The sequence below is a fragment of the Melospiza georgiana genome, chromosome 7 (genome assembly GCF_028018845.1).
Source record: "Melospiza georgiana isolate bMelGeo1 chromosome 7, bMelGeo1.pri, whole genome shotgun sequence".
NCBI lineage: Eukaryota > Metazoa > Chordata > Aves > Passeriformes > Passerellidae > Melospiza > Melospiza georgiana.
Window position 1 is genome coordinate 22,114,239 of NC_080436.1, and position 27,507 is coordinate 22,141,745.

The following is a 27,507-nucleotide window of genomic DNA, read 5'->3' on the forward strand; positions in this document are numbered from 1 at the left end:
GTGGCTGGTTTGAATTGATACTTTTAGATGAGAGAATGCTGAGTCATACAAAATCAAATAAAGAAAATTGAAAGAGTTTAGGAAATAACAGGGAAATGTACCAGATCGAAACAGATAGAGAGTACAGAAGGACAGTGGCTAAGTGACTTTTGTAAATCAAGGGAAAAGCTTGTAATGATGCTGTGGGGTGTTCTCTGCTTCCCTCTTGCTTTTACTGCTATCCTAAGATACCTGGAGGTCCTGTTTCTCTTTGGATAAAGATGTCATGTTAGAAAATAGGCCAGAGAAAGGAGCTCTTAAAGACAAAAGGGATGCTTGATAGATGCAGATATGGTAGGTGTTAGCCAGCACACCTCAAGTTTGGGGTATTTGCTTCACCCAAATAAAAGTTGTCTGCATTACAAAATCACCACACTTGATTCTGTCCAGCTTGATATGTAATGCTGCCTTTGCAGAACAAGTGCTCCAGGATAAATCTTGCATGACTAATAAATGCCTCTTGTTCTTGGCTCTTTCAGGTGAGGCAGAGCTATAATGCAGATTCAGCTAATATGCAGACCTAGCAGAAAAATGGGTTTTTTTCCTGTGTTAGGCAAGTCATCAGAGGAGATACTTGACACAACTTAATTGCAGGTGCGCTTGAATAAATAAGGTACACTCTTTCTTTTTTTCTTCTCCCCAGATGACTCCTCTTCTTCCATTTCAGAAATTCATATTTTTTAACAAGAGAAAAGGAAGCAGATGCTATTCAGTACAATGTTCTGTGTCATATATATATTCCTTTTTTGGTGCATTGCTGCTGTAACAGGCCAGTGTCAGCACTTTAAAGAAGGTTTTCTACATGCTATTTTCACTTAGGGCACTGCAAATTTCTCTGGAAAATCTATGAGAATCAATTAAGTAAATGAGAAAATGGAATGCTTGTAATTAAGATAATCAAGCTACATGAAATCTGCCCTGCTAGTGCTGATATCTGTATATCTCCAAGCTGTCTATTAATTAAACACCATGTAAGTGTTGCAATTAGACTCAGGCTGCTTTGGTGGAAACAAGAGAGATGAAAACGATTGGAGGGGTTTTGCTGTATGTGAAACTCTTGGTTGCTTTAAAGCATCTCAGTGTGGTTTGTAAGGTTGCTGCATTGCTGCAGACATTCCTGGGGTGCCTGAGGACTCTGTTGCAGCTGCAACTACTTCTGGTGACCACTTTGGTTTGCCAAAGCTACCTTTCTTCTCAGGGGGGGGGTTATTTTTCCCTCCATTGCATGAATGAATTTTGGATATTGAGCTCCAAGGGCAGTGGAAAAGAGCTTGGATACTTTGTTCTATATAGGAAACTGCAGGGGAGAAGGGGGAGAATGCAGAGGAGAATGGGGAGAGATGAATTTTTCTGACATTCTTACAAGAAAAGGGACTTCTTCCTACTTTTGTGTTATTTAGGTTTTTTACTTTTATTTTGATATGAGGACCCTAAAGTTGGCCAGACCTCCCTGAGAGACAAAACAGTATGTTAAGATATGTGTGTTGGGAAACAAAGGCTACGTGAGACTTCCTGAGTAATCTGAGTGCACTCAGACTGTGATTCTTCATTTATTTTCTGGTGCTTTGTGGGGTGTGGGGAAAGCAAAAGGCTCTGTCATGGTCACTGTGTCTGTGAGAGACTGGGAGGACCCCTTCCCTCTGCATGGGTGACCCAGCTGATGATGCAGCAACTTCAAACACCTTTATTGTGGTTTTATGAGATGTGGATTTTGGGACATTTCTCCTTTTCTCCTGTGTGCAGCTTTTGATGGCTGCAAGCCCACACGTTAAGACACCGTGCCAGCAGCAGAAGAGCCCTGCTGAGGGTGTCAAAAAGCTTTGCCACCTCAGACTGGCCAAGGGTGCCAAAGCAGCTAAATAGGGCAGAGCAGGGGATGAGCCCGTGTGCTGCTTTGCCAGGTATTGCCATGGCTGCATTAATATTACTGCTTTGAAGTTCACAAGATTTAGATGAAGTAATACACCTGATCCGGGTGGACATCAGCTTGATGAAGTTGTTGCACAAATAATGAATAAAAGTAATATTTTGTTTGGCTTATTTATTTTAATTTTTTTAAAAAAATCTGCATTAACAGCACAATATTCTTCCTCATGACAAATGAGCCAATTCACTTGTTTTCAGGTAATACAATTTACATTTCTAGAAAGAGGTGAAGAAGAAAACTTACAGGACACCTTCCATTTTTCACTTGATTTTTTTTATTATTATTTGACATTGATACAAAAAAATAGTATCTTGATTAGCAGCTTTGCTGGCAATCCCACAAAACTGTAAATAATACATTAATCTAAAAGAATGCACTCCTACAGACACTACAGATAAAACAATATATACAATTTAGACAAATAAATACATAAGTACAGCCAGTCATATATAATGATACACCTAAATTTCGGTTACTGTTGACAAGCTTTTCTAGTTAATTACACTCTTCATTTACAAATTGCCATTGCCATCTACATTATAAAGACAAAAAACCCTCAAAGAATCAAAATTAATACTTAACATTATTATTAGGAAATGTGGAAAATGAACCTTGAGGCTTCTGTTTGAATACTCTCACAGTTTTAGCAAAATAAAAAAGGAAAAAATGCTTTTGTGAAAAATTCCTCCTAAAGAGAGGCACTTTCCCCCCAGCTGTTTCGCTCAATGTGCTTTTTTCATATGCATTTTGGAATCAAAATGTGATTACAGTCAAACTTTTGAAGTGACGAGAAGCCAGCATGTTTAACCAAGTTGTCATTTGTCCCATGCCCAATGAAACAAAATGACCTTTAAGTAATGTAAATATTTTTTTGATTAAAGGAAGTCTATTGAAAACATTTGTTTCTTAACAGTGTCCCACATGGCACAAATACCACTGAGTGGAAGGGAAGACTGTCCCTATAAGTAGATGTATTGCTACCTTTCCATATCCAGTTTCCAATAGTGAAATTTATGAGCAAAGTGAAAACAATAAATCTAAGTGTAACGAGCTAATGAAATCTAATACCAGAAAATTAATACAAGTAGAAAATTAGGATTTTGTTGTGTTGTTTTAAATTCACTTGACAGCAAAAGAAAAAGTATCTTGTACATTCAAAAGTTAGGGCACACATGCTTAAGGCTCTTGAAACACTGGACAAATATAATGTCTCACTCAGCTCCATGCATAACAGAATTCTACATAGCAAGCAGACTGACACATATATACAGCTGAATACAGAAGAAAATGCCTTAGAAATATGTACATCAGTTTCAAGATGAACATTTACATTTCTGTTGAAGGTCTGTCTATTTATAAATGGCAGGAAATACACTTTTTCAGATACTATTTTCAAGGTGTACCTTGCAATTGTTAATGCAATCTACTTGTGTTAGGAGAAATTCAAGGCTACCATGCTGCTTGAGCCCTGAGGTATCTGGACTGGGAGCCCTGCTGTCCTCCTGGTTACTAAGCAAAGGCCACAGAAGCATCAGCAGAAATAAGGCAACCAAATCCATTTGTTTGTGATTCAGAACCCCCAAATTGCTGCACAGTGCAGAGGGATAGCAGCAGTGATTGCAGCCTGCGGGTTCAAATTATTACAAAATATGTTCTGGGCAGGATGGCATCTGTGCTATCTGATTTACCCAAGGGCTAGGGATGAATTCTTCCCGCATTTCCATTCATAAACAAGAATATTATGGGACTTATGTAAGGAACTCTGAACTTCACCCAATCAGTGTGTTATATATTCACTTATGCAATTAGTTGTACCTTGGAAGTTCTGGATTTAATAGGGCATAGCAGCTTTAACAAGGACTAGATCAACTAGGGAAGGATAACTCTTTAATTATGCTGTAAGAGATTTAGTGTTCTTATAAAATTACTGGGGTTTTGGTTTGGGTTATTTTTATTTATGAAGGGTACACAAGCTCCTGTTAACAGTAACTCCTAGGCTGCCTATTGTGTAGCTTCATCTTCAGATCTGACATAGATTTGCTTGAGATGGTTCCTCCTAGTGCCTTAAAAGCCAGGTACACTTTACCTTATTTACAAGTAGTTTCTTTTGAAATGATAGTGCTGCATCTGTGAACAACACTAACAATTTGCCATGAAACTGCAAACCTTTTAGGATAGCATCTTCATTCCTCTGTTACTGTTCTAAAGTGCTGGCTATGTCTATGGCAAAATCAGGTCAAAGTTTCCCTTTAAATTCTTCTTCAGTTAATTTCTGACAACTGTATAGACATTCTGAATAACATACAGACTTAACAGTTTTGCATATGTTACACATAACGCCCGCTGCAATGGATGAGACTGTGTGTGCTGAGCATGGTGTGAGCAATCTTCAGCTGATAATGTACGTGGTGAGTTTTGGTTTTTTGTAACTTGTGTGTGAGTTCTTCATTCCAAATTATTTGCTGAGCAATACCATGTTTCACCTCCTTATTATAAGGTGGTACTGAATAGAGATGGTCTGAATTTATCAAAGAGTTTTCATGATATTTCATAAACATTCATATTCAAAATACGTATAAGCATGTTATGAAATTTGAATAAGTCTTGTGTACTTGATCTCCTGAGTGGGACCTCAGTGAGTATTGACTGTGATGAGTAAACTGAGAACTTTAAAAGGTTTTTTAAAAGGATATAATTTGTGTAGCTTTAATAGATTTTGCTTAAAACCCCTCTCTTTTGCTGTGAAATTTGTACATATATGTTATGTATTCTGTTGTATGTCCGGTCAACAGAAAATTGATTGCATTCTTTTATTGGGCTAAATTTCTCATTTCTACACCATTAAAAATCTGTTAGGACTTGTTTCTATATGTACTGCAGCACAAAGTAAAGCTTCCCCTTAAAAAGTTGCTTTTGTGTTACTTGTTTTCAGGTAAATAGTGCACTGACTGATGTTGAAATGTGCTGTTTATTGACACTTTTAGCATTCAGGATAATTATATGTTGCTATTCAAGGTGTTTAATGGAGAATCCATTAATACTAATGACAGACATTGCCTTGCTTTGAAATTAAGAGTTAAGATATTCATGCTTTTCTCATATATTTTAAAGATAGTTTTTCATACATTTCCCCTGCCTTATTTCACCTACAGATTTACTTAATTTTTAAATTGTGTTACATATTTTATGGGCCATTTAAGAAGTGTAAAGAAATGGGCTATTCTGAAATAATTTAAAGTAATGCCATTTGGTGGATGAAAATATATTTCAGTGTGTGGGTTTGTTTGTAAGGCCAATGAAACTTTGATGTTCTTACCTGTCTAAATTCTGCTATTATACCATTAGTAAGCTATTTGGGAATTGCACAAGTACTATAAAATACACATGTCAAAGTAGGTACATCATTTCAGTGCAAATGTATGCTGCTTAATTTATTAACAAGGCTCTAAATAGAGACGGTTGTAGGGTGTCAAAAGGAGAATAAAAGTATGTTTGTAATTCTTCATTTCTTAGAGCCTGAGTCTTATCTCAGAGGCTGGGGTGTGAATTGCTAAGCAGCTCATAATAGTTTATTACTGTCCTTTTACACACAGATGCAAGAATGGATATGTGCAATAGATGATAATTTACAAAATCTGAGATTTGACTCCAGATTCTTTCAGTTGGCATAATGTCCTTATGAAAAAGAGCCTGAAGTCTGTAAACCAGTAGTCAAAGTGAGAATGAAAAATCAGTCATTAAAAAGCCTCTCACAGTTAATATCCCACAGTTTAACCTGTAAGTCAGCAGATCACTTTGTCAAAAAATAACCAAACTCAACCAAAATTTAAAAAAAGGTATTTACATCTGTAAAAATCTTAACATCTAAGGTGTTTCTTGCTGGACATGTCATTCCAAATTTTGTGCATTTCTTCTGGTGTTATCTGGTGCACTGTGATCACCCTGCGGTACCTGCACAAGCTGTAGGCCATTTTCCAGTGATTGAAGCCACTGTTTTGGAAGGGGTGAATGCCCAGCTTCCGAAGGCAGAGTCCAACGTACACATCTTCAAGATGTAGAAGTCTGGTATGAAGGGAGGTTTTGTAAATCAGTTCTGCTACATCAGCTGAAAAAATGTAGCCAGTGCCTGAACAGAAGGGTGGGTAATTGCTGTCGGGATACAAATCTCTGGGCATGTACCACTTACTGCGAACATCTCTTATTGGTCCTCCGTTTATAACATAACCTGTGAAGTACCTTCTCCTTGGCTTGGTGTTAGGTTTCAGCAGCTTATAAATAAGATTGTCCATATTTACAAAAATATCACTGTCTGTCTTCATGACATACTTCGCTTTTGAACAAAATGTTGCTACCCACCTCATCCCCATCAACGTTTTCAGAGTGAGGTTATGGTAAGAGTCGATAAAATCTTCCACAATAATGTCATGAAAAATTTGGCTTTCTTGCTCCACCATTTGATTTAACACAGGATCTGCATTTTTTCCAAGAAGAAACAGTGTGGAGATTTTAATTCCTTTGAAGTTGTTTTCATCGCCCCACGTTTCTCGAATGGCCTGCCTTGCATCAAACTCTTTGTGAGTCGTACTGATAAGAATGACCAAGAACGGGGCGCTCTTCTCACATTTGTTGGGTTCATTGATAAGGAAGTCAAAGGAATGTGGATTTATAGGTCGAGTTCTTATGTTGCCAAAGGAAACGTTTTTTCTGGCTATGGATATGCTACTGACCTGTCTGTGGCCCGTGTAGGAAGAAGTTGGACGAGTTATACTCAAGTACCAAAGAGCACTTGCCCAACAAACTACTGTCAAAATGTATAAACACGAGACCTTTGAAGCCATTGTTCCTCTAGCTCTTCTATTCCACGTGACGAACCGATAGCCTTTGTAGCGTGAGTGCACCTGTGTCCTGGAGAGGCAGCATATTATTAATGAAACTTGAAAGTTCGATACAGAAAAGTAACACTGTACTCATTCATGGATCTCAAATAGGAGCTATTAACCCCGATGATACTCAGCTTTTCTTCTTTCACTGGCAGCGGCTTCCATTTCTTGGAATTTTCTGTTATTTCTGAAAAATATGAAGAAAAATTTTCCACTGTGAGACCATAAAAGCCTAGGGCACGAAAAATGAGCTTATATATAGTTGGCCATTAATAAGATAAGTGTCTTAATGCATTTCTCAGATATTTCTTTTTTTTCTCATGAGGTACCAAAATGCAAGGTAGTGTAATGGAATAGAGCAGTGTAACTGAAGTAATGCCTTTATGATTGGTAATTTCTCAAAGATGGTTTTATATAAAAGAAGATAAGCATGCATAGCATGTTGACCATTTAGATAATTTTAAAAGTATATGAAAATAATTTTATGGTTTCTAGCATTTTCTTGCTTCTTAGCATTTCTTCTGGCCAATCTTTCAAAATGTCCTGTGGAACATTTTAAAATTATTTAAAGAATGAAAAATAGTGTACTTTGTTCTAGGATCAGCAGCATCTGTGGCAGCTATGCACACAAATACAAGTCTAATTTGGTCTAAATGTTAATATGTGTCCTGCTAACAAGAACACACTTTGGTGGAAATCAGACAGAAAGGAACTGATTGGGAAAGGTACAGAAGAGAGAGAGATATGTATGCTGTCTTACCCATGCGAAGATCAGCGCTCAAGTAGACTCCATAAAAATCTAAAAATAAAATAACACAGTTCAGTTATTCTTATTGGTTTCCTTCTCCTCTCCCCCCAAACCAGTCTTTCCATGAGCAATCCTAATTTGTGGACCATGTAAGATGAATCACGATGGCAGCCTAGTAGTGGTGTGCTTCACTGGCTGGTGTGCAGGGAGTTGCCTGCCTGGACAGGGCTCTGGCACTGGCAGCCCCATCTTGGGCTGTTCCAGTCTTGCCTCCAGCATCAGGTATTTTTCCTGGATTGAGGGAATATTACTGTCCTGAACCTTCCATTGCTCTTGGCAATTTTGCTGGGAAGCAGTTCAGTTTATCATAATTTTGTGGAAATGAGACAGGCTGCCTCAAGCCTGCCAGCTCAGTGCTGACTCCTCCAAGGCACATCAGTAGCTGGAGAGTGCCTGCAGGCTCCACCTTCCTGAGTTTTACTGTTGCATTACTTCAGAGCTAAAGGATAGTAGAAGCATGCAACAGAGGAGCTTTTTGCAAGAGTCTCAGAAATGTTTAACATTTACTTTGGATAGAAAAAATATGTATTCAGATAAAAAGATAGAAGCCTTGTCTTAGAAATGTCCTCTCTGGTTTCACACCACTGACACACTGCAGTCAGACCACCCCCTAGGCAGGCCATCGGAATGAAAGGACTTTTAGGTACCCTGTGCGTTATTTCACACTGAGGTTTAACAACAACAGAGAAACAACCTGAGCATTTGCTAAATCTATACAGACTGTATTCTCCTTATAAATTCTTACAGCTAGTCTTCATTACATGCACTTTTAATTGTTTAATGACCAGAACTCACATGCTGCTCTTCCCTTTCACAAACTAGGGTAATGTAAATTTTTTGCCTGTTTCAGAGCTTCATCACTTTCAATTCGTTTTGCCCTATAACTGGGGAAATTTAATTATCTAGAGGTGGGCTATGATCTCCTTCGTTGCTTGTCACAGGACTCAGGGTTTGCAGTCTTTTCCCATCAAGCAGTACCAGCAAATGTTTGGGAGCAGTGCATTTAATTGGGATCTCTAATTGTTCCACAGGGCTGCAGAAGACAACAGTCTTGGGAGGGCAGACACATGTACCTCCTAAATAAATGTGGTTGTGATAAATTTATACACAGATGCTACTGTAATGTCCAGAGAGGGGATGTATCATGCTTTAACAACCTGCTGTGATACAGTTCTAAGAAAGGCAAAACTCATCCCTGGTCTGGTAGGTTGGTTGTGTTTCTGGCTTCACTGTGAAGCTCTGCTAATGCTCCCACTGGAAATGCCAGTGAGGAAAACCACCAAGTGCAAAAAGCCATAATATAATGAAGACACAAGAGTGTCAAGTCTAGAAAACTGCATTAATAAAGAAAGAAATACAGCAGTCGTGGATTGGAGCTGTAGAGCAAGAGATGCATAAGTCAGTGTGTTTAATGGACTCCAGCATTAGGGTCTCACAAGTAAGTGTAATATTCTGCATATGATGTATTATTTTAGGAAACTATATATTGCATTATCTAAAAGTGTATGATGTTCTACATCTTTTCTTTCATAAGGATAGGTGCATTAGTTACCATGAGCACTGTGCAGATCTGAGGGAAAGAAAAATTGTAACCAATGCCTCTTACAAACTGCAAAATTACATAAAATTGCTTTTCAGTCCACTAATGTCATGGCTGTGATATCCAATCTTGTGTGCTCTGAAAGGATTAGAAGAAACAAAAGCCTTACTCCATTTTGAAAAAAAGATCCTGAGCTGTTGTAGGGAATTTTTTTCTCAGTTATGAAATCTATAGGTAGCTGTGTGGGATGAATGCTTCTTATATTGACCCTTGGATTGCTGGGTCTTGAAACAAATTTATCTTTTTCTGTTGAATATTTGGTGGGGTTTTTTTTTTTGGTTTTTGAGCAAAGTGCAGGTGAAGTGGTTAAGAGTGCACAGGCTGTAGTTTTCCTGATGAGTGAAATTTTATATTTACTTATTTTTTAGGAAGATTGAGGGGAAAACCAAAATGAGAGCTTCCTCCTATTCCAGCTTTTGTGAGGTGAAAATGTAAAAATTAAAGTTCATATTTCTTCTTTACTTGAGCTCTGTGCTATATGTGGGGAAGAGATTTGAAAGAAAAGAGCATAACCAAAATTGGCAAATAGTGTGAATACAATACAAGTACAAATAGCTAATGCAAGTAGCTGAGAAGTCTTGGTCTGTAATTCAGGTGAGATTATTTTTGCATCCAGGATTGATCTTGCTTCCTCTTTGTAGGATCACAAAGGGGTTGGATAAGTAGCTATGTTGTGTGTTTTTCTGGCCACAGGGCACATGCTCCTACAGGTTATTTCTGGTAACATTGGTCCTGCCCAGTAATTTCAATAATGTGTATTTTGTATTTGTGTAAGAGAATACCTAGCTTGATTAGGCCAGGAAATATGAACTAAGCAGGGAAAGACTTACTTTGTGATGATTTAGCAGTCAAGAATTTCAGAGGTAGCCAAATTCTATTATTAAAGATGATGCTAATTAATCAAGATCCTAAACTAACGCCTAACTCAGGCTTACTGCAACACAGGAATAATTCTAGGAATTTTGCAAAATTATTCACAGTATCAAAGTCTGTGACAGCAGACCTTTTTGCTGTCATGTCTTGTGACCTGTAACAAATTTACAGCGTTGTGGGACTTGTATGTCAAGGATGTGAATTATATGGATGGAAATCAGTGTAAAACTCATGTACTCAAACTATAGTGAATTAAAAATTTTGTGTTAATTACTCATTTGGAAAGAGGAGGAGTAAAGTATGTTAACTAAGACCACTATGATCAGAATAATGACTGAAAGCACTTCAATGCCCACATTGCTGCACTTCCTTTAGCAGTTTGGCCAGAAGTTATTCAGAATATTTTTAACCTCATCAATTGTAAGTATTTCAAAAGTTGCCTTCAATATTTAAGTGTGTAGCAAATTCATTTATATATTGTATTTTAATCCATTTAGATGATGGATTCAGTATATCATTACTAGAAGGATATTCTTTTTTCACTTGTGCCATGATCTTTAATTTGGTGTTGAAATTCGAAGACCTTCTAACCAGGAGGATAAGGGATGTCAGAGGGAGAGTGAAAAGCTTTTATCAGCTTTGGATTTTGGAGTAGAAATAGTCTGTTGGAATAGACTTTATCACATTTGGGGATAAGTAGACAGGCAAAGGAAGGTGACATGTCCTTTCCTTTCTTCTTTCAAGTGAAAGAAAGCTTTCTAGCAGGACAGTTGCAATGGTTAAGCTCTTGGATCCTTGTTTTTAAAATTGTTTTAATTCAATCTGTCCCTTTTCTAACCTGGTAGTCATACTACAAGTAATAAAAGACTCAATCACTGAGGATAGACGATGGCAAAAAGCAAACGTTGAGCACTGTGTTTCCATACTGTGACACGAAGTTGTGCATTTGGTTGCACTGATCACAGCTCGTGCTGTGCCAGCCAGTCGGAGCACAGAAAGCTGTACTGTGCAACTTCTGTAAGTAATTGTCTGGATGAGGACTGTATTTGCAGCCAACCTTTTATGAGCTGACTGCACATGAAGAATAGTCCTCCAGATAATGAGCACATTTGAGAATCTTGATAACTATTCACGGGCAATTTTCAGGCAGATGCCAAATGAGTTCAGCTAACGTCACTCATCAAGGACAATATTTTGCCAATATTTTGGAATGCTGCTGTCTCTGTGAGAGGCTGTTGATCTTTCTTTCAAGAAAGCCTGTCCTATGTAAGTGCAGGTGCAATAATGTGTGTAGATCACAGTGGACGCCCCTGATAGAAGCCACAGCTCCTGAAGCCTGGCTGGTTGCCATAGCTGTAATCCATGCCACTCCACTACTGCTGAGGGAGGTGCTGGGTGCAGGATGCTGACTGAGTCCTGGGGATGACCCTGGGTGAGAAGCCACAGGAGATCACAGCTGTTCATCCTGACACCCAGGAGTCTGTTAGGCAGAACACAATTGAGTCAAATTAACACTCTGCATCTCTGCTAAAGGGTACCTTTTCCTTTCCCTGGAAAAAAGAGGGAATGCAGCCACTAAATTATTTAGTAAATGTAGCAAACTCTTCTCATTTTCCCTGAAGAGACATTTTTGTAAGTTTTCTATGATCATGGCTTATAGACCAAGATGCTGAAATGTCTTCACCATTTATGAAATCTGTAAATTACCTAAGGAAAAGTCTGTCATAATTACTAAATCTTGTTGAGAAGATAATTATGCTGAACATTAAGAACACATCTACATGGAAATCCAGGGATCTCTTACGTTCTAAGCTGTATGTTTTCATAGTTTCTGGGGGAAATTTTGGACAGATGGCACAGGTGATTTAGCAGAAGATTGCAACCTCCTTTCTGGGAACTTAATATAAAGTTTTTTAAATACTCTAAATGCTTATTCTGCCTGGGTGTAATGCATCTGAAACCAAATCAGTGCTGCAAAGAAAGACTTTCTTCTCTATAACATTGTGGAAAGGGGCTGTAACAGAGGCAGAAGGCACAGTATTGGGCTGAATAGAGAAAAGTACAAACCTTCAATTCAGGTCCATGTTTTTTAGACAAAGAAATTCTTCTATTAAGAAGGTTCATAGCTGTCATATGTTAAAAGAGGCTGGCTTCCCTTCTCTTCCTCAAAGACAATGAGGGCAAATATTTTCTGGATCATTCCTTGTTCACAAATATATTGATGATAGACTTTACCCTAGGCAGACCCTTAATGTGAAAGCAAGTATTTGCACAAGTACATATTTCATACTAACAGTTCTCCTTTCATGAATCCTGATTTGCAGGTGGTTTTGATTGTAGTTCATCATTAAATCAAAGAATTGATCTCTGGAAATAAATGTAGTATTTATAAATTGTTTTTCAGTATTTACCACCTGCTTGTAATGTGAACTAAGAGTAAGAATACTGTCCACTGGGGAATCTTACCAAAAGCTTCTATAGGGAAAATGCAAGTTATAGAATTTTCAGCATAAGCTTCTGTCCTACTGAAACTTCCCTAATCTTTAAAGAGCTGCTGTAGTCTTTTAAGAGTTAAACGTTGTCTACATGAAAGTAAATCTGCCTGAGTGAAAATACAGGAAAATACAGAGATCTGTATTTTCCACTTCAGATTTTTTCAATGAATCTATCTATAAAACCAGGATTTTCTCTTTGTTTTGAAGAAGTGCTGAAACAGCCCACATAAAACAACTAAATGGCAATTTAATTGCTTTCTTTCTCATGTTTAAGAACAAATCATGGAACTCTTTTTGGCAGCTGATTAGTAATGACTGAGATCCCCCAGTTTATTGGGGCTTTCTTGGTCAGGGCTTTCTGAAAGCATTGCCTTAAGCCTGCTAGTTGGAGCAGTTTGGGCAGTACCAGGCGGGCAGGGCTGGCTGTGCCCCTTCCTGTGCCCTCTCCTGTGCCCTTACTGTGCCCCTCCTGTGCCCCTCCTGTATCCTCTCCTGTGCCCCCTCCTGTGCCCCTCCTGTGCCCCCTCCTGTGCCCTCTCCTGTGCCCCTCCTGTGCCCCTCCTGTGCCCCCTCCTGTGCCCCCTCCTGTGCCCTCTCCTGTGCCCCTCCTGTGCCCCCTCCTGTGCCCTCTCCTGTGCCCTCTCCTGTGCCCTCTCCTGTGCCCCTCCTGTGCCCCCTCCTGTGCCCTCTCCTGTACCCTCTCCTGTGCCCCTCCTGTGCCCCCTTCCTGTGCCCCCTCCTGTGCCCCCTCCTGTGCCCCTCCTGTGCCCCTCCCCTGCCCCCTCCTGTGCCCCCTCCTGTGCCCCTCCCCTGCCCCCTCCTGTGCCCTCTCCTGTGTCCCCTCCCCTGCCCCCTCCTGTGCCCCCTTCCTGTGCCCCCTCCTGTGCCCCCTCCTGTGCCCTCTCCTGTACCCTCTCCTGTGCCCCTCCTGTGCCCCCTTCCTGTGCCCCCTCCTGTGCCCCCTCCTGTGCCCCTCCTGTGCCCCTCCTGTGCCCCCTCCTGTGCCCCTTCCTGTGCCCCCTCCTGTGCCCCTCCTGTTCCCTCTCCTGTGCCCCTCCTGTGCCCCCTCCTGTGCCCTCTCCTGTGCCCCTCCCCTGCCCCCTCCTGTGCCCCTCCTGTGTCCCCTCCTGTACCCTCTACTGTGCCCTCTCCTGTGCCCCTCCTGTGCCCCCTGCCCTCCGCTGCTCCACGTTCCAGGGGCTCCGCCCTCACTGCTCCAGCTGCCTCCTGCAGCTCTGCCCCGGCTTCCCAAGAGTTACCCTGCAGGGAAGGGACAGGCGTGTTGGGAAAGGGACTCGCTCTTTGACTGGAAAGAGGAATTGTTGCCTTGGATGTTTGCCTTAAATACCTGGAGTGGTGCTTTTGTGCAGAAGTGTTGCTGTGGCCACCAGCCAGTGTGGGTGCTCACAGGCCCACTGACCTCAGCACAGCTCAGGGCCAGCACTTCTGGCTTTTAGCTGTGCATAATTGCCTTGGAACAAAGAAACAGGTTTCTTTTCACTTTGTCATAACTAAATGATAGATAAGGTTTTTCTCAAACCTAAATCAAAACCTACTTTTATTGGGGATTGAACAAGAAAAAATTCTGCTGCAGAAGAGAGGGCATTGTTTTGCAAAGCTGTGAAGATTTGAGAGAAAGCTAGCATTGGACTCAGCTAGCACATATGGAGCATTTCACAGACACGACCCCAGACTATTTGTCAGCATTTAGTTTCCTGAAGCTTGCAATTGAATAGATGGCTGGGCAATGTTACACTCAAACATTCATTCAACACTAGAGGCCCTATCTCTTGTGGCATGATTTTGAAATGGGCTCGTAATAACTGGAGTTTCGTGGATGAATCAAATAAAGGAGTACATGCTGTAGTTATTTGGTAAATATATGTCCTGGTGAATCCATGGGAGTAAAACTGTCCTCATTCTTCTATGATATTTCAAAAGTGCAGCAGCTTGTGTCCTCAGCTGAGAGGACGTTTGAAAAATACTGTTTGGGATCATAAATGGGTGGCTGCCTCCTAAGCTGAGGTGAAAACCCATTCTGGGTTATCAGCTATGCCTACCTAGTCAACCCACTTGCTCGAAAAACTGTTTCTTCATTTTTCCACTGTATCTCCTTTACAAAAATTGTGAAAACTGTGTATTAGTATCAGTGAAAGAAATTTGGGTGTCTCTGTAGAAGGCAACCAGTAAACAGCTTGTCTGTTTGTGCTCAGATCAGAATTTAACCTGGCTCCTGTGAGAATTGTTAAAAGCAAAAATTGAGGAAGTTTTCTTGCAAAGTGTTTTTGATGAATATTTTGTAAGATTTTTTTGTTAATAACTCTTATCTCCCAGCTGGGCAGAATATGGCTGATAATCTTAGGTATCTGATAAAGCAGCAGGAAGAAGTGCATTTTGGTAAAGAGTGAATCTGAATTCCTGTTGAACTTACTTTTATCACTTTTGTCCTTAGAGATGTCCTCCATGTGTACTTTAAAAGCTTTCACTAGAGAACATAAATTTCAAATCCCAGCTATCTCTGTGAGCAGTCAGGAATACTAACTAATTTCTTACATCTTTTGTCCGTGGGCATTGTTAATTAGGGGTATTCACAGTGACTGGTAACTAGGAAAATAGCTAAACAAACTTCTTCCTAATGTTTATCCTTATGTGTTTGTCTGTCTGTCACTGAATGTATCAGTCACTAAATGTAATGGGCCATTTCTGAGGGCTCATTATGCTGATAGTACATTTTGTTTTCTCTTTACCCCATTGTGATTAAGGAAGCATAACCAGAGCTGCCCAGAATAATTGGAAACTCTTCAGCTGGCTTCTCCACCTGTAATTGCATGGTCTGTAGTGGGCTGATGTAGGTATAAATGTAGACTCATTTGTCCATTACTGAAGGATTTCTCAAAACAAAGGCAAAGAACTGTTATATAAAAGATGACCTCAAGTATATTCAGGATTGAAAAGCAGGGAAAACAGTCTTGCTCCTCTATGCTGACTCTTACTGAAACTGCTGTGGCACAGGTAAAGTGTGTGATTGCAGGACTGCTCCAGAGAGGATTATGCAGCCACTTGTACTCAGTGTTGCTCAGAGTTTTCTGTTCCCACTCCTGGCCCTGCACAGCACCCCACAGGAGTCACACCATGTGCCTGACAGCATTGTCTTCCTTCAACTCAGTCAGGCTTGGTGCTGTGAACACTTCCCTGGGGAGTTGGTTCCAGTGCTCAACCACCTTCTGGGTAAACACTTTTCTTGATACCTAAGCCTCCCCTGACTCAGTTTCATGCTGTTCCCTTGGGTCCTTCACTGGTCCCAAGAGTGAGGAGACTGATGTTTGCCCCTCATGCTTCCCTTGTGAGGGTGTTGAAGACCACAGGGAGGTTTCTCTGCTTTGGTGTCTTGTGCCTTGATTCTGCCTTGATTTTGATGCAGCTCAACAGACAAAATTCTCTTTTTATCACCCGCTTTTCCTTGGGATGTGTTGGCTCCTGCTAGGATAGGAATGGAGTGCAATACTGATAGAAATCAACTTTGTGAAGCAATAAACAGAAAATATGTTCTATCACTATGCCCAAGGGAATCATATCAAACCTTAGTTATCCATGTGTTTGAGGCCAAGCCTTAAGGAAAAAGAGGGTACATGAATATATGGTATAAAAATATAGATTGCTTCTCTTCACTCTCTGTCTGTGGACCTTCAAGAGCTCCATAAACACAAGCTCACTGAGCAGCTGTATACCCCAAGGAGGCAGATAACACAGTCATAAATATGCCAAGCAATTTAAGGGTCCAAATCTTGATACATACCACAAGGTTGTAAGAATTAAATAGAGTAGTTTTAACAGAGACACACTCTTCTGGGAGATTTTTCTTATAGAAGCAGTATAAGATCAAACACCCCTTTTGATCATTTTCCAGACTTTGGAGGTGCTTAGTCTTTGAGCAGAATCAGAAGAGATTGCTATATAAATAATGTGAACCAAGACCTCTGGAGGAAGGTGTTTGGTTCATCTAGGTGGCTGAAAACAACAGGGATTCTCCTGAGCTTGTTTTAACTCTTGTGTAGGGCTCCCTCAGCATACTGAAAACTTTTCTCACTTTTAGCAATCTCCTTTCAGCATTATTTTAATCTGAAAGATCTCTTGAACAAAAGTGATTTTAAAGCAGTCTGCAATTTTTGATTCCATTTATTTCCTGGCTACTCTGATATCAAAGGCAGCAGGAAGCAAAAGTGAAAAGAAATGCAGTAAAGCAGCTGCAGGACCAACTATTGTGGGATCACACAGGAGCCCTGCTTTGCTGTGTGACCAAGTGCTCCATGTGGGGCTCCCTTCCATGACACAGCCAGGGTCTGTCTCCACTGGCACTCTGTCTGTCCATCAAGGAAGAAGGTGTGCTCAGATTCATTCCCCTCATGTGGAAAAAGGGCAGGAAACATGAAAATTGATGCAAACATCAGTAATGCTTTGTCCTGCTGCTTGGGAGAAAGGAGTGACTTCCTGACCCTCTCAGGAAAGTGGGGCAGGAGCTGCTGGAAGGGCAGGTGGTGTCTGGCTAAACGCTCTTGGGTGCACACAGGAAGACAGGGAATCCTGCCTGGATTGCAGAGTGAAGCCTCCCCAGAGGTAATGGTGAGAGGAGGACAAATGATCTAAGTGCACAAATTTTCAATTTATTCTTTAAAAACCTTTCTTGCCAGAAGAGTAATGCCACAAAACAAAGGATGTAAATAATTTCTTGTTTGTCTCTTGTGTATGTGGTAACAATGTAACCAAGAGCTACCCCAGTACTTTTAATGAGAACTTCACTGCTTTGTTATTCTTTCTCAGTCTTCCTTTGTGTTTTTCTTCGAATAAAACAATTTCCCTGTCTGTATAGCTCAGAGAGTGTGTACTTTGCAAAGATGCTGCCATCTGCCATTTACTTTCCTTTCTGAACTGTGATCTTAGACATATATTTCAGGGAAAAGGAAGTCAAGTGGTTGAGTTTATTCTCCTTTTGTGTGAACAACAATGCAAATAATTCCAGAGCCAGGCAGTAAGGCTGCCTGAAATGCCAACTGCAAATCTCCTTTTCAGCAAGGCATTAATTCATTCTGTGAAAAATATGCTGGGTAAAAAACTACATTTCAATTCCTCCTCCTGTGCACTGGCTGGATCAATTAAACTCCATATAGCAATTTTTTGAGATTAAGTCAAATAATTTTGTACATTTTCTAACCCTTATTCCAGATCATTTTCCTCTCAGCCTCCTGCTACAGGTGCAGGGGACAGGGGAGCAGTGCTGGATGCTGCTGGACACATGGCAGGGCCAAGGCTGACTGTCCTTGGGTCACCCCGTGCTGCCGCGAGGAAGTTTCTCACCTCCAGCCAGGACATGGCCCTCTCAGAGCCCAGGACCCCCCAGTGGGTGAGGGGGATTAATGGTCTCCTCCTTAACAGGGAAAATGAGAGTGTGAGAAAGGAGCTCATCTTGCTCCTCCTCAGCTGCTTGTGCCTTGTTTTTGGAGGTGAGTGCTTCAGGAGCTGATAAAAAAACTACATGAGATCAAGATGAAAAACATTTCTTTGCATCTGGGAAACTAGAGCCAGTGTGTCTGTAAGCTGGAAGTGCCACAAAAATACCCATGCATTCATTAATGCTTCATGATGATTTTTAGTCTGATCAGTTCCCTGGTCAGATGTGCCTCATGGTCACACAAAAGCCTGGATCAGCACAGCCAAGGGGCATCGTCACTTCGAAATGAGAGGATGAGGCAAAATGGGGCAGACCTGTTTTCAAGACCACACTCCTGTCTTAAATGAGTGAGAACTGAGGCCTTATTAGGGAACTGAGGGCTCCCCTTATTCCCTTGGGAACTGTAGTAATAGCCCCAAGATTTCCTTACATAACAGTAAGACCAAGCACTCAGCTATTTCCTCCTCTTGCATCATTTGCAAACAAGTAAAAAACCAAAAAGCTTTTGCCTACCTATCAAATCTTTATGTTTAAATTTCAGTATCTACTGGAAAGTTTTGGAAAACAATTCAAGGACTTGTCAAGAATTAAGAAAAATACTCTCCCTTTAAACTTTATTTTTAGTTTTCACAATACCAAATAAACTGTTGGATCCTTTAACTCTCCTGAGATCACTCTGAAGTTAAACTGGAAACCTAATTGGATTTTAACAGGAAATCTGATCGTGCATCTATCAGCTTTAAGTGGCATGAATAGAATAGCATTTGAGAATGTGCTGCTATTTTGAAGATGGATGTGATTTTCTGATTTTGACAGAAAATGAAAACACAGTGAGAGGCTGTCACAAGCTTCTGAATCAGCCAGATTCTTCTTAGAAGCCAAAGACAGCTTGGCTGAGGTAGGCTATTCTCCCACACGTGTCTTTGCCAAAACAGAGAGTGTGCTGAAGCTTTTTTGCTGTTGTTTTTTTCCTCCAGATGGTGTAAGGAGGGATAGACTGCTGGTTGCTTGCCAAGGGTTGTACAATATTGTGGCAAAATGCAATCCCAAGCTGCAGTTTTGAAGGTAGCATATCAATCACTTACTCATCAGGTTCCTATAGTTCTTGCATGTGGGGTCAAACCTTTGTCATTGGGCCAAGGCTATTAACAAGTTTAGTCCAAATGTTTTGAGAGAGACAAAATTTGGTATGGTTTTCTCTCCAAATGTTGATTAAAGTGTCCACTGCTAGGAAGGTAAGAGCCAATATGCAGCTAATCCTTTATAAAAATCTCTATCTCAAATCTAAATTGCTAAATCCCTCAGGTCAGCTAAAAATAATAATGCTTTGGGTTTGCCTGTGATTTTTCTCCATATACACCCAAAGTAAAAGCTAGAAGTTACTTGGTGTCACAAATTATTTACCTTTATATGGTTATGGTTTGAAACAGATTGAGTTTATGAAGTTTTAGAAAATTTCTTGCACTTAAATGAAGTTATAACAATAAATAGAGCTAAAGATGAAGATTTTTTACTAAAAGGTGTGCAGTTTTTCACCAGATTGATATGTACATCTTCCTCCTGTTGACATGTGTTTTCAAAATAAACCTGATATTAATTGCACCTTCACTGGGTAACACAGTGGCAGAATGATCCTCCTTCTGACTGTCAGGGCTTTGAGTGGGATTAAACACTTCTAAGAACAAAATTACCCCCTGAGAGTAGCACATGCACACTATTTAGCCACTGTACTTGGGAAAACTTCCAATCTAGGCAGGGTTAGTGACCAAAACAGTCAGGGAAGTCAATCTGCCTCGTCATCTTTCAGGTGTAACTTTATTTTACATAAACTGTTCTTGTTCTAGGTGTTCATTTGGCCTTGCAGCAATCTAAGATGCCCAAGGTAATGGTGACTTAAAATAAGTGCACTGGCATTTATGAACATAAAAGAAATTTTAATATAGGAATATGTTGCCATTTTAATAAACTACTACAAGTAGTCTCTCCCTTGTAGCAGGAGAGGGAAGGGTTGGTGTTGGATAACAATTTTTAAAGACTTCAGAATGACAGCATTTATGAAAAACACTTGTAAGAAGATTGCTTTGCAATGAGTTATAAAACATAGGAAAAAGTTCTCCAAAAACCAAGATCAGTTTTTAAAAGTGACTTGACAAGCTAAGTAATAGTAAGCTTGCTCTCTAATTTAGGCTGTTTGGAAGAAGCATGGATGGGATTTTTAATGTCTTAGTGATATGACAACAGACAAAAATCTACAATCATTCTTTAGGTGCCCAGTGTGCTGTATCTGGACCACCAGAAGTATTTTCTTCCTCAAGCAATAACAGATTATCATCCTGGCTGGCAGGAAATAACCTGTAAATTATATCTATATCTAGCACATATGGAAGAAAAGCCATCAGATAGTATCATACATGAAAAATCAGTTGCCTTGCTCTACTAACTAAAAGTTTAGCCATAACATTTTTTAATTTGAGAAATGATGAAACCAACAGTAGCAAGAATAACATTGCTAGTTTCCAAAAGTAGATATATTAGATTGAGAGGTAGGTCATTTGTCAACCACCCCGTAGATAAAAATGACAAAGACATTTGCTCAATATCACAAAGCCGGAGACTGCAGCACAGTATTCCATGTCAGTATATAAGACTATATATTCTAAGGCATCTACCTCTTTTTCTGTATACCTCTAGAGTCACTGAAGAAGGTCTCAAATGTCAGCATGCTCCAGCATCTCAAGTTCTGGGGAGAGAGAGAGGTTGCAGGGAGTTGTCTTTATACAGCTGGATCTGTAACCTTGAATGCCAGTCATAAATTAGACTCCTATTGAATAACAGTGCCCCATGGCACCTGCTGTTAACAACTGCCCTTCAGAGGGACTGAGCAATCTTCTGTAGGATGGATTAGGCATTTTACAGTGCTCATAAGAAACCAATCTGAAAAATAGGTCCCAAACCAATTAAATCATCTCTGTTGGTGGATCTCTAAGTTTTTAAAAACCTGCTGTGTGAAGTTCCTTTTGCAGTGTGTTTTAGAAATTAGTTTAGCTATAACTTTAAGTGATAGATGCAGAAAAGAAATGTAGTGGGCCATTTCAATTCTACCTTTCTACTTTCTTTGGCAGTTGATCTTGAGTGCCCACAGAGCCTATTAAACTCATTTTGCCATAGCTTTACTGTTGACATTTGAGATTAAATGCTAGGGTATGAAGGAAATTTTTTTAAGGACTATCATTTTTTGTTTCAATACAGCATTGTCAGGACCACAGGACTGTAACAGCCTGCTGTGGCATGTTATTTCAATCATTTCTTCTTGCCTAGGGAAAATATTTCTGATTAGTGTAGTTACTGTCCCTTTGTTACAAGGTTTATACAAAATTCAGCAGTGTTACTGCAACTGAACTTAAGAGGAGCTGTAAATGCTTGGCCATGGCTTTTCCTGTTGACAGTACTTGTTTATGTCCTCTTGTCTGATAAGCTACAAAGCAGGATAACTCCTTTCCCAGAGCAGTTGTGAATCCTGGTGCTACAATGAAAGATTTTTCAGTCCCAAAACAATGCCACCCAGTTGTCCTTCAGTCTGAAAGAGATGGAGGCTGGAGTCCTGGCCTGTGGGGGAATAGAATGTAAGAGAACAGAGAGAGTGCAGAAGGCAATCTCACCCCTGAGGAGCTGCAGCTGTACTAATTACCAAAGATTGGGAACAGGCCTGCCCTTAATAGGCCACAGCTGTGTCCAATAAGGATGGGTGCTATAAAAGGGTGGGTTAGCTGCTTGAGGAGAGAGTTGGAGTTGGCTGTGCTGGGAGGAGATGACCATGAGAAATCACTGGGAAGGTATGGCTCTTTTGCAATAAAATGATAACACTGGGGTGCTTTGGAGGCTGCTCCAAGAGTGCCCACCTGGACTGCCCTCCCCACAGCTGGTAGTGGGGATGGGTTCAAAAGAGGCCAGAGCCAATGCCTCATGGTTTTACCTCTTGTGTTTGTTCTGGGACAGCATCCCAGCATATCTGTGTTAAGGCCTGGGAATTTAGTTCTGTATCTTTCTCCAAAACACCCAGGACAGCCCATGGAAATGGACTTCTGCAAGTGTAGAATACCCATGTGTAAATTACACACATTTTTTAGTGTTTTTTCATGCCCTGAAATGATCTGAAACTTTCAAGGGCAATGTGTGGTAGAAGAGGTCTCATAAGGTGTTTGTATAATTGTGATAGTATGCAGGCTAATCACACATTTTCTGTTCTCCTGCTTGATGGAAGCTTTTCCTTGATGTCCAGTGGATATTAAGTAATTTAATGACTTATGAGTAAGAACAAGGTGATTGCAGAAGTAGTCTCAGCCAGCTAAAAGTGAGCCTGCATCTCTTTTGCTGCTCTGCTTTTTGTTTAAATGGTGCTTTTAATCGTAGGCGTTGCATTTGGGAAGAGGTGCTTGGTTTGCAGCACGTACCTGACAATGTCATTGGGAGTTTTCTGTTACAGCAAAGACTTTGCCTGAGGGTTTGCCCTGAATGGTGTTATATTTTGTATCCCACCCAATGCATAAGAAAGAAGCTTTGGGGAGCAAACCAGCCGAGGCTCACATCTAATGCTGAAGTCACCCAGGACTAAGAGCTTGCATGCAGCTTGGAATGCAGTGCTTCTGGGTGACTTAAGAGAGGGGTTTTGGCCAAGTGTGGTCAAGTCTTTGCTCTTACTTTTGTGAGGTTATTGTGGTCTGCCTGGGCCTCTGTGTTAATAGCATTTACACAAACCCTGTTGTCAGCTGTTGCTTGAGGAGAGATTCTTCCTTTTTGCTGCTCATTCATTCTCTCTGCTCCAAGATCATGTGCACATACAGATACAGCTTCCAGTTACAGTTTTGACTTCTAAATTTATAAATGAGTGTCAAGCTTCTTGTGCTACTGCTGTTGCTCTCATCTTTCATCTCTAGTGGGATGGGTCTTGTTACATTTGCAGGGTTTTTGTTGCTTAGTCTTCTTGAAGGACACCCAAGATAGCAACAAATACTTCTGAAATGGCTCCACAATGTGTTTCTTGTATGTGTTTTGGCCTCTGGTTCAGCTGGCTTTTTTTTTTTTTTTTTTAAAGTATTTTGAATAGAGCCTAGATTTGATTGATAGATGTAGTGGGAAGAAATTGAGTCGTTTACTGAGAACCCTGTCTTGCCCCATGGCAGCATAGTTAACTACAGACAGCAGCTACAGTTGTAGACTCCAAATATGAGAAATCCAGGATGTGTTCTGAGAAAGGCTGTGATTTACCAAGGATCATTTCCAAGTCCTGCTGATGCCTGGTTTTCTGTCTCTGGTGTCTGTAATTGGCCTGGGCAATGCACGGCTGTTGGTATCTCACACCATGCACTGCTTTATTTCTCTGGTAAAGGTTAATTGTTTAACTGATTAATTATCCAAACAGACTAGATTTAGCAGTGGCAGCTCTTGGATTTTGAGAGGATGCAGCACATTGACTTTATAAATGTAGCATCTGGCTTTTCCTATTTTAGCATGTGATAACATTTAAAGAGCTGGTCAGGCTTCTGGAATTTTAAATACCAGATGGGAATTTTATATTCCCTCTTTTCTTTATTATGTCTAGTAAATACTGAAAGAAATAGTGTCTGTCCCAAAAAGTGGACCTGTGCTTTTCAACTCCCAAATGACTGGGTGATTATTTCTGTTGCTACTTTTAGAATTCTCATTATCACCTCTGTCCCTTTGCCACTCTAAGCCTTGTCCATGTCCAGCACATCTGCTTGTTGTTTCTAACACCTTTTTTAGGGGCAGGATGCTCCCTTCTTTTGTTGTCACAGGAGCTAAACTTAAGAGAAAATGGCAGATAGGAGTTGGGCTATGCCCAGATCAAGTTTCTAATGCTCTCAAGCATTTTAATATAAACATAATTATTTTCACATTAAATAATGCTTTTAGAGCCTTTACTTTGCATTAGAAAAATAAGATAAAAACCAAGAAGACTGCAAGACAACAAAAATTCTTAAATGCCAGTGGATTTCTGATGTTCTCACATACAAGTCAACTGTTTTGTGTTCTTTGTTATGCTTTACAAGCAGCAGAGAAATAAACTTTATGTAGTCAGGGTAAAGTGAGTCTCAGATTCTCCTGAGAGAATCTAAGCTGCAACAGGCATTGCATCTGCAGCTCCTGTGTGTCAGCTGCTGGATCTAGTCCCCAGTGGAAAGAAAAATTAATTGTTTCTGATGAAATGACTCTTTATGATGGGTGGTGTCAGTAGTGGAGATGCTAAGATATTTGCAAAAATAAACATGTACGCTCCAATATGTGAGCTCATTAGATAGTTGCAATAGTTGTTGATCAGTGCAACTGTAATATTTTCTTTGATTTTCTAGCTAAAGACCTACATCTTCCTTAATGAGGATGTTGCTTAGACAGAAAATTAATTATTCAGAATTTTGATATAAATGGATCCCTCAATATTATATTAATTTAGATTTAAGTGTATAGATGCAGAGAATTTTGGTTTCATTTTTAAATATAATAATTTTAAAGGCTTTGAAATAAATGGGGTTTTTTTCTTATTGTAATTAAAAATGTAAGCACCACAAAACTCAAGCAGAAGGGCCTGTTTGCTTAAGATTTACAGCTCTCTACTGCATGCTCAGAAATAAGACTCTCATCTGACCTTCAAACTTCTAAATATTTGATTTTGTCTTCTGATGTACAGGAATTCCTTCAAAAATATGAGATCACAAAAAGTGCATAATTAGCACTGAATGCTCTGCATAAAGAACAGTACTCTAGAATTTTCACACTATAATGCCTGTTCCTCATGGTGGATCTGCTGCACAGCCATTAAGTTATTATAGCATTATACAGATAAGAATTAAAATGAAAATGAAACTTGTGTTATATGAGCTTTTTCAATTGTGGTTTTGATGAACAACATGAAAACAGGAAAAGTGAAAGAAAAGTTTTCTGTTCCTTACATTTTGCTGATCCTTATCCTTACTTGTAGTTTTCTGCTAAATATCAAAAGATCTGGCATAATAGAGGATGACAGGAAGCACATCTGACAAAACTCTCTTAAGTCTTGTTGAATAAAACATTTGGTGGAAATGGTTCTTGGCACCATCAGGTTAGCATTGGAAGTGTAATGGCTTTAAAGCAAGCCTAAACACCCCTTGATAAATGACAGTTCCAGATTTTAACATGAGCATTACAGATGCTGCTGAAGATATCAAAAGGAATGTGCCCAGCAGTTGCCTGGTGCACTTGCTCATGACAATACTGTTTGTGTTGTGTCAGAAAATCATCCACGGTGGTGATCTAACACTGATGATGCTGCCAATTTCTACATTATGAGAAGTAGAAGCCTTGATCATTTTGTCAGTCATGAAGCCAAGGTTCTTGGCTTTCTCTTCTCTATCAAAAGTTCCCCTTTCAGATTTCTCTAGTGTAGTTGGAGGGACAAGTTTGTCTAAATTAACAAATTATTTCCATTTACTTGAAAAGTAATTAAAAGAAAAAACAGCCTATAAAAGCTATTCTATTTTGCTTACTTGCTTTCAATAATACTGTGCTAAATACTATACAGATTTTGGAAGATGTAATCCTGGACAGAATCCAAACTACACTAGGTTGCACCTAGATGATCTTTAGGGTGTCTTCTAATCCAGAAAACTCTTACGTTTCTATGTTGAAGACTAATATAAGAGTAAATTCCAGGCAATTATTTGGACTTAGCTGCACATGTTTCCCACACGGAGGTTTAGCATACAGTTTGGAAAACCACAGGCATGGTATGTGCTGAAGTTGACAGCTGCTATGAACTAGTCATTGTGTTTGCATGAATTTTGTAGCATTCTCCAGCTCCCCCAAAGCCAAAGCACCAGGGAACATTGTGTCCTTCCACCTCTGATGCTAGCAGAAGTGCCTGTCCATTATGGGCAATTATGAATGCAGAATTCTTTATTGCTATACCTAGACACTTAAAATGAAAGACTCCTAATATGGTCTCCTTGGCACTGGTAAGGTCAGGAAGCATTCAAGGAGGATCAGAGTCACTGGAATGAGAATGAAGGTCTTGTCACTTATTTTACATTTCTCTTGGAAAAGTTATCTTTCTGGGAATTATTGTACCTCCACTTATCAAAAAGGAATATCAATAAAACTTGGAGATTTGAATGTGTATTTCAAAGATTTATATTTAAAAATTTAAAATCAAGTTAATTGAGCAATCCTGACCAAAATTGTCTTTTATTTGGTTTCTTGATAACGGAGCTTGGAGATAAATTGAATAGAACATTGCTCAAGCTGATAGATACAGTTTTAGATTTAGAATTCTATTTAAAACATCAAAAGAAAATAGCTCATTTAGCTTTTAAATGCTCTGATATCAGGCACTTATTTAAAAGTAGGAGTATTTCTTATTGAAAAACAGTTATGGTCTCATCCTTATTAGACACAACTCTCATTGGTATCATCCTGAACTTTGCTGGGTTCAAATGAGACCGCTGACATTTTCAGGAGGCTCACTGTTAACATCACTTCTGCTTTGCTAGATCTTCCCTGCCACTTCTTTCTTGTGGCAGACCACTTGTCCAGTTTCTAAAAATCTATTGACTTTTTTTAGAGAAAAAAAATAGGGGAAAAAAAAAATCTGTATCAAAGGAAATGAATATTTGTGTCTCAGGGAATACTTCATTTTGACAGTTCCTTGAAAAACTTCAGTAATATAAAACCTGAGATAGAGTCTTGGTAGACTGTTGTGTATAAATATCTGTATTTTGACCCAATCTGTTTCAAGTGAGTCCATTAACAAGAACATAATGTATTTGATTTTTACGTTGGTATAAAACAGCAATCAAATTAGCTAGGTGCTGAGTGTATTTAAACTGTAATTTTTTTCTTCCAGTAGGTCATAAGGTGAAGTAATTTTTCCAGAGATCCCTCCTCCTGCCTTCTAACAGCATTCTGGTTCTGGCTACTATTGCAATTAGAAAGTTCTTACAGGAGAAAGTGTGAGAATTCAGTTTTATCTAGCATCATCATTTCATGTAAGAAGAATATGGAAAAGAAATTCCTCAGTACTCTTGGATACAAATAATGTATTCAATAGATACTTTTTTAATGATACATTATAGTTTTCTGTGTAGGACACCCTCAATGTTTCAAGGATAATAATTAATTAGTTGTCTGTCAAACTTGTCCCACAGGACCTAATCATCTCCATTTTTGGTAATACTACTTTCTTCTCCAAAGGTGCCTTTTCTTTCAAATTTAATAAATGATTACCATAATTAATTTAAACATGGAGATTTGTTTGCAAGCTGCCCTTAGGCTGAAGTCTGTGGCTTCTTTTTCAGGCCTTGCTGGTACTGTGTACCTAAAATCACATCTGTTCTTTTGTCTGCTATATAAACTCATCTCACAAACAGTGCTACCTCTCTCTGCAAACTCA

General features: G+C 39.6%; 1 protein-coding gene across 2 annotated transcripts in view; it reads right to left on the bottom strand.

Annotated features, from left to right (window-relative positions):
* Nucleotides 1-2,113: 2,113 nt before the first annotated feature.
* B3GALT1 (beta-1,3-galactosyltransferase 1) overlaps nt 2,114-27,507 on the bottom strand; it is a 50,455-nt gene continuing 25,061 nt past the window's right edge. For both annotated transcript variants that reach the window (XM_058028343.1, XM_058028344.1), the window contains 2 exons: nt 7,607-7,645; nt 2,114-7,033 (listed from right to left, as the gene is read on the bottom strand). In XM_058028343.1, the coding sequence (XP_057884326.1) occupies nt 5,824-6,804 (981 nt within the window). In that variant the 5' untranslated portion in view covers nt 6,805-7,033; nt 7,607-7,645 and the 3' untranslated portion in view covers nt 2,114-5,823. The remainder of the gene's footprint in view (nt 7,034-7,606; nt 7,646-27,507) is intronic.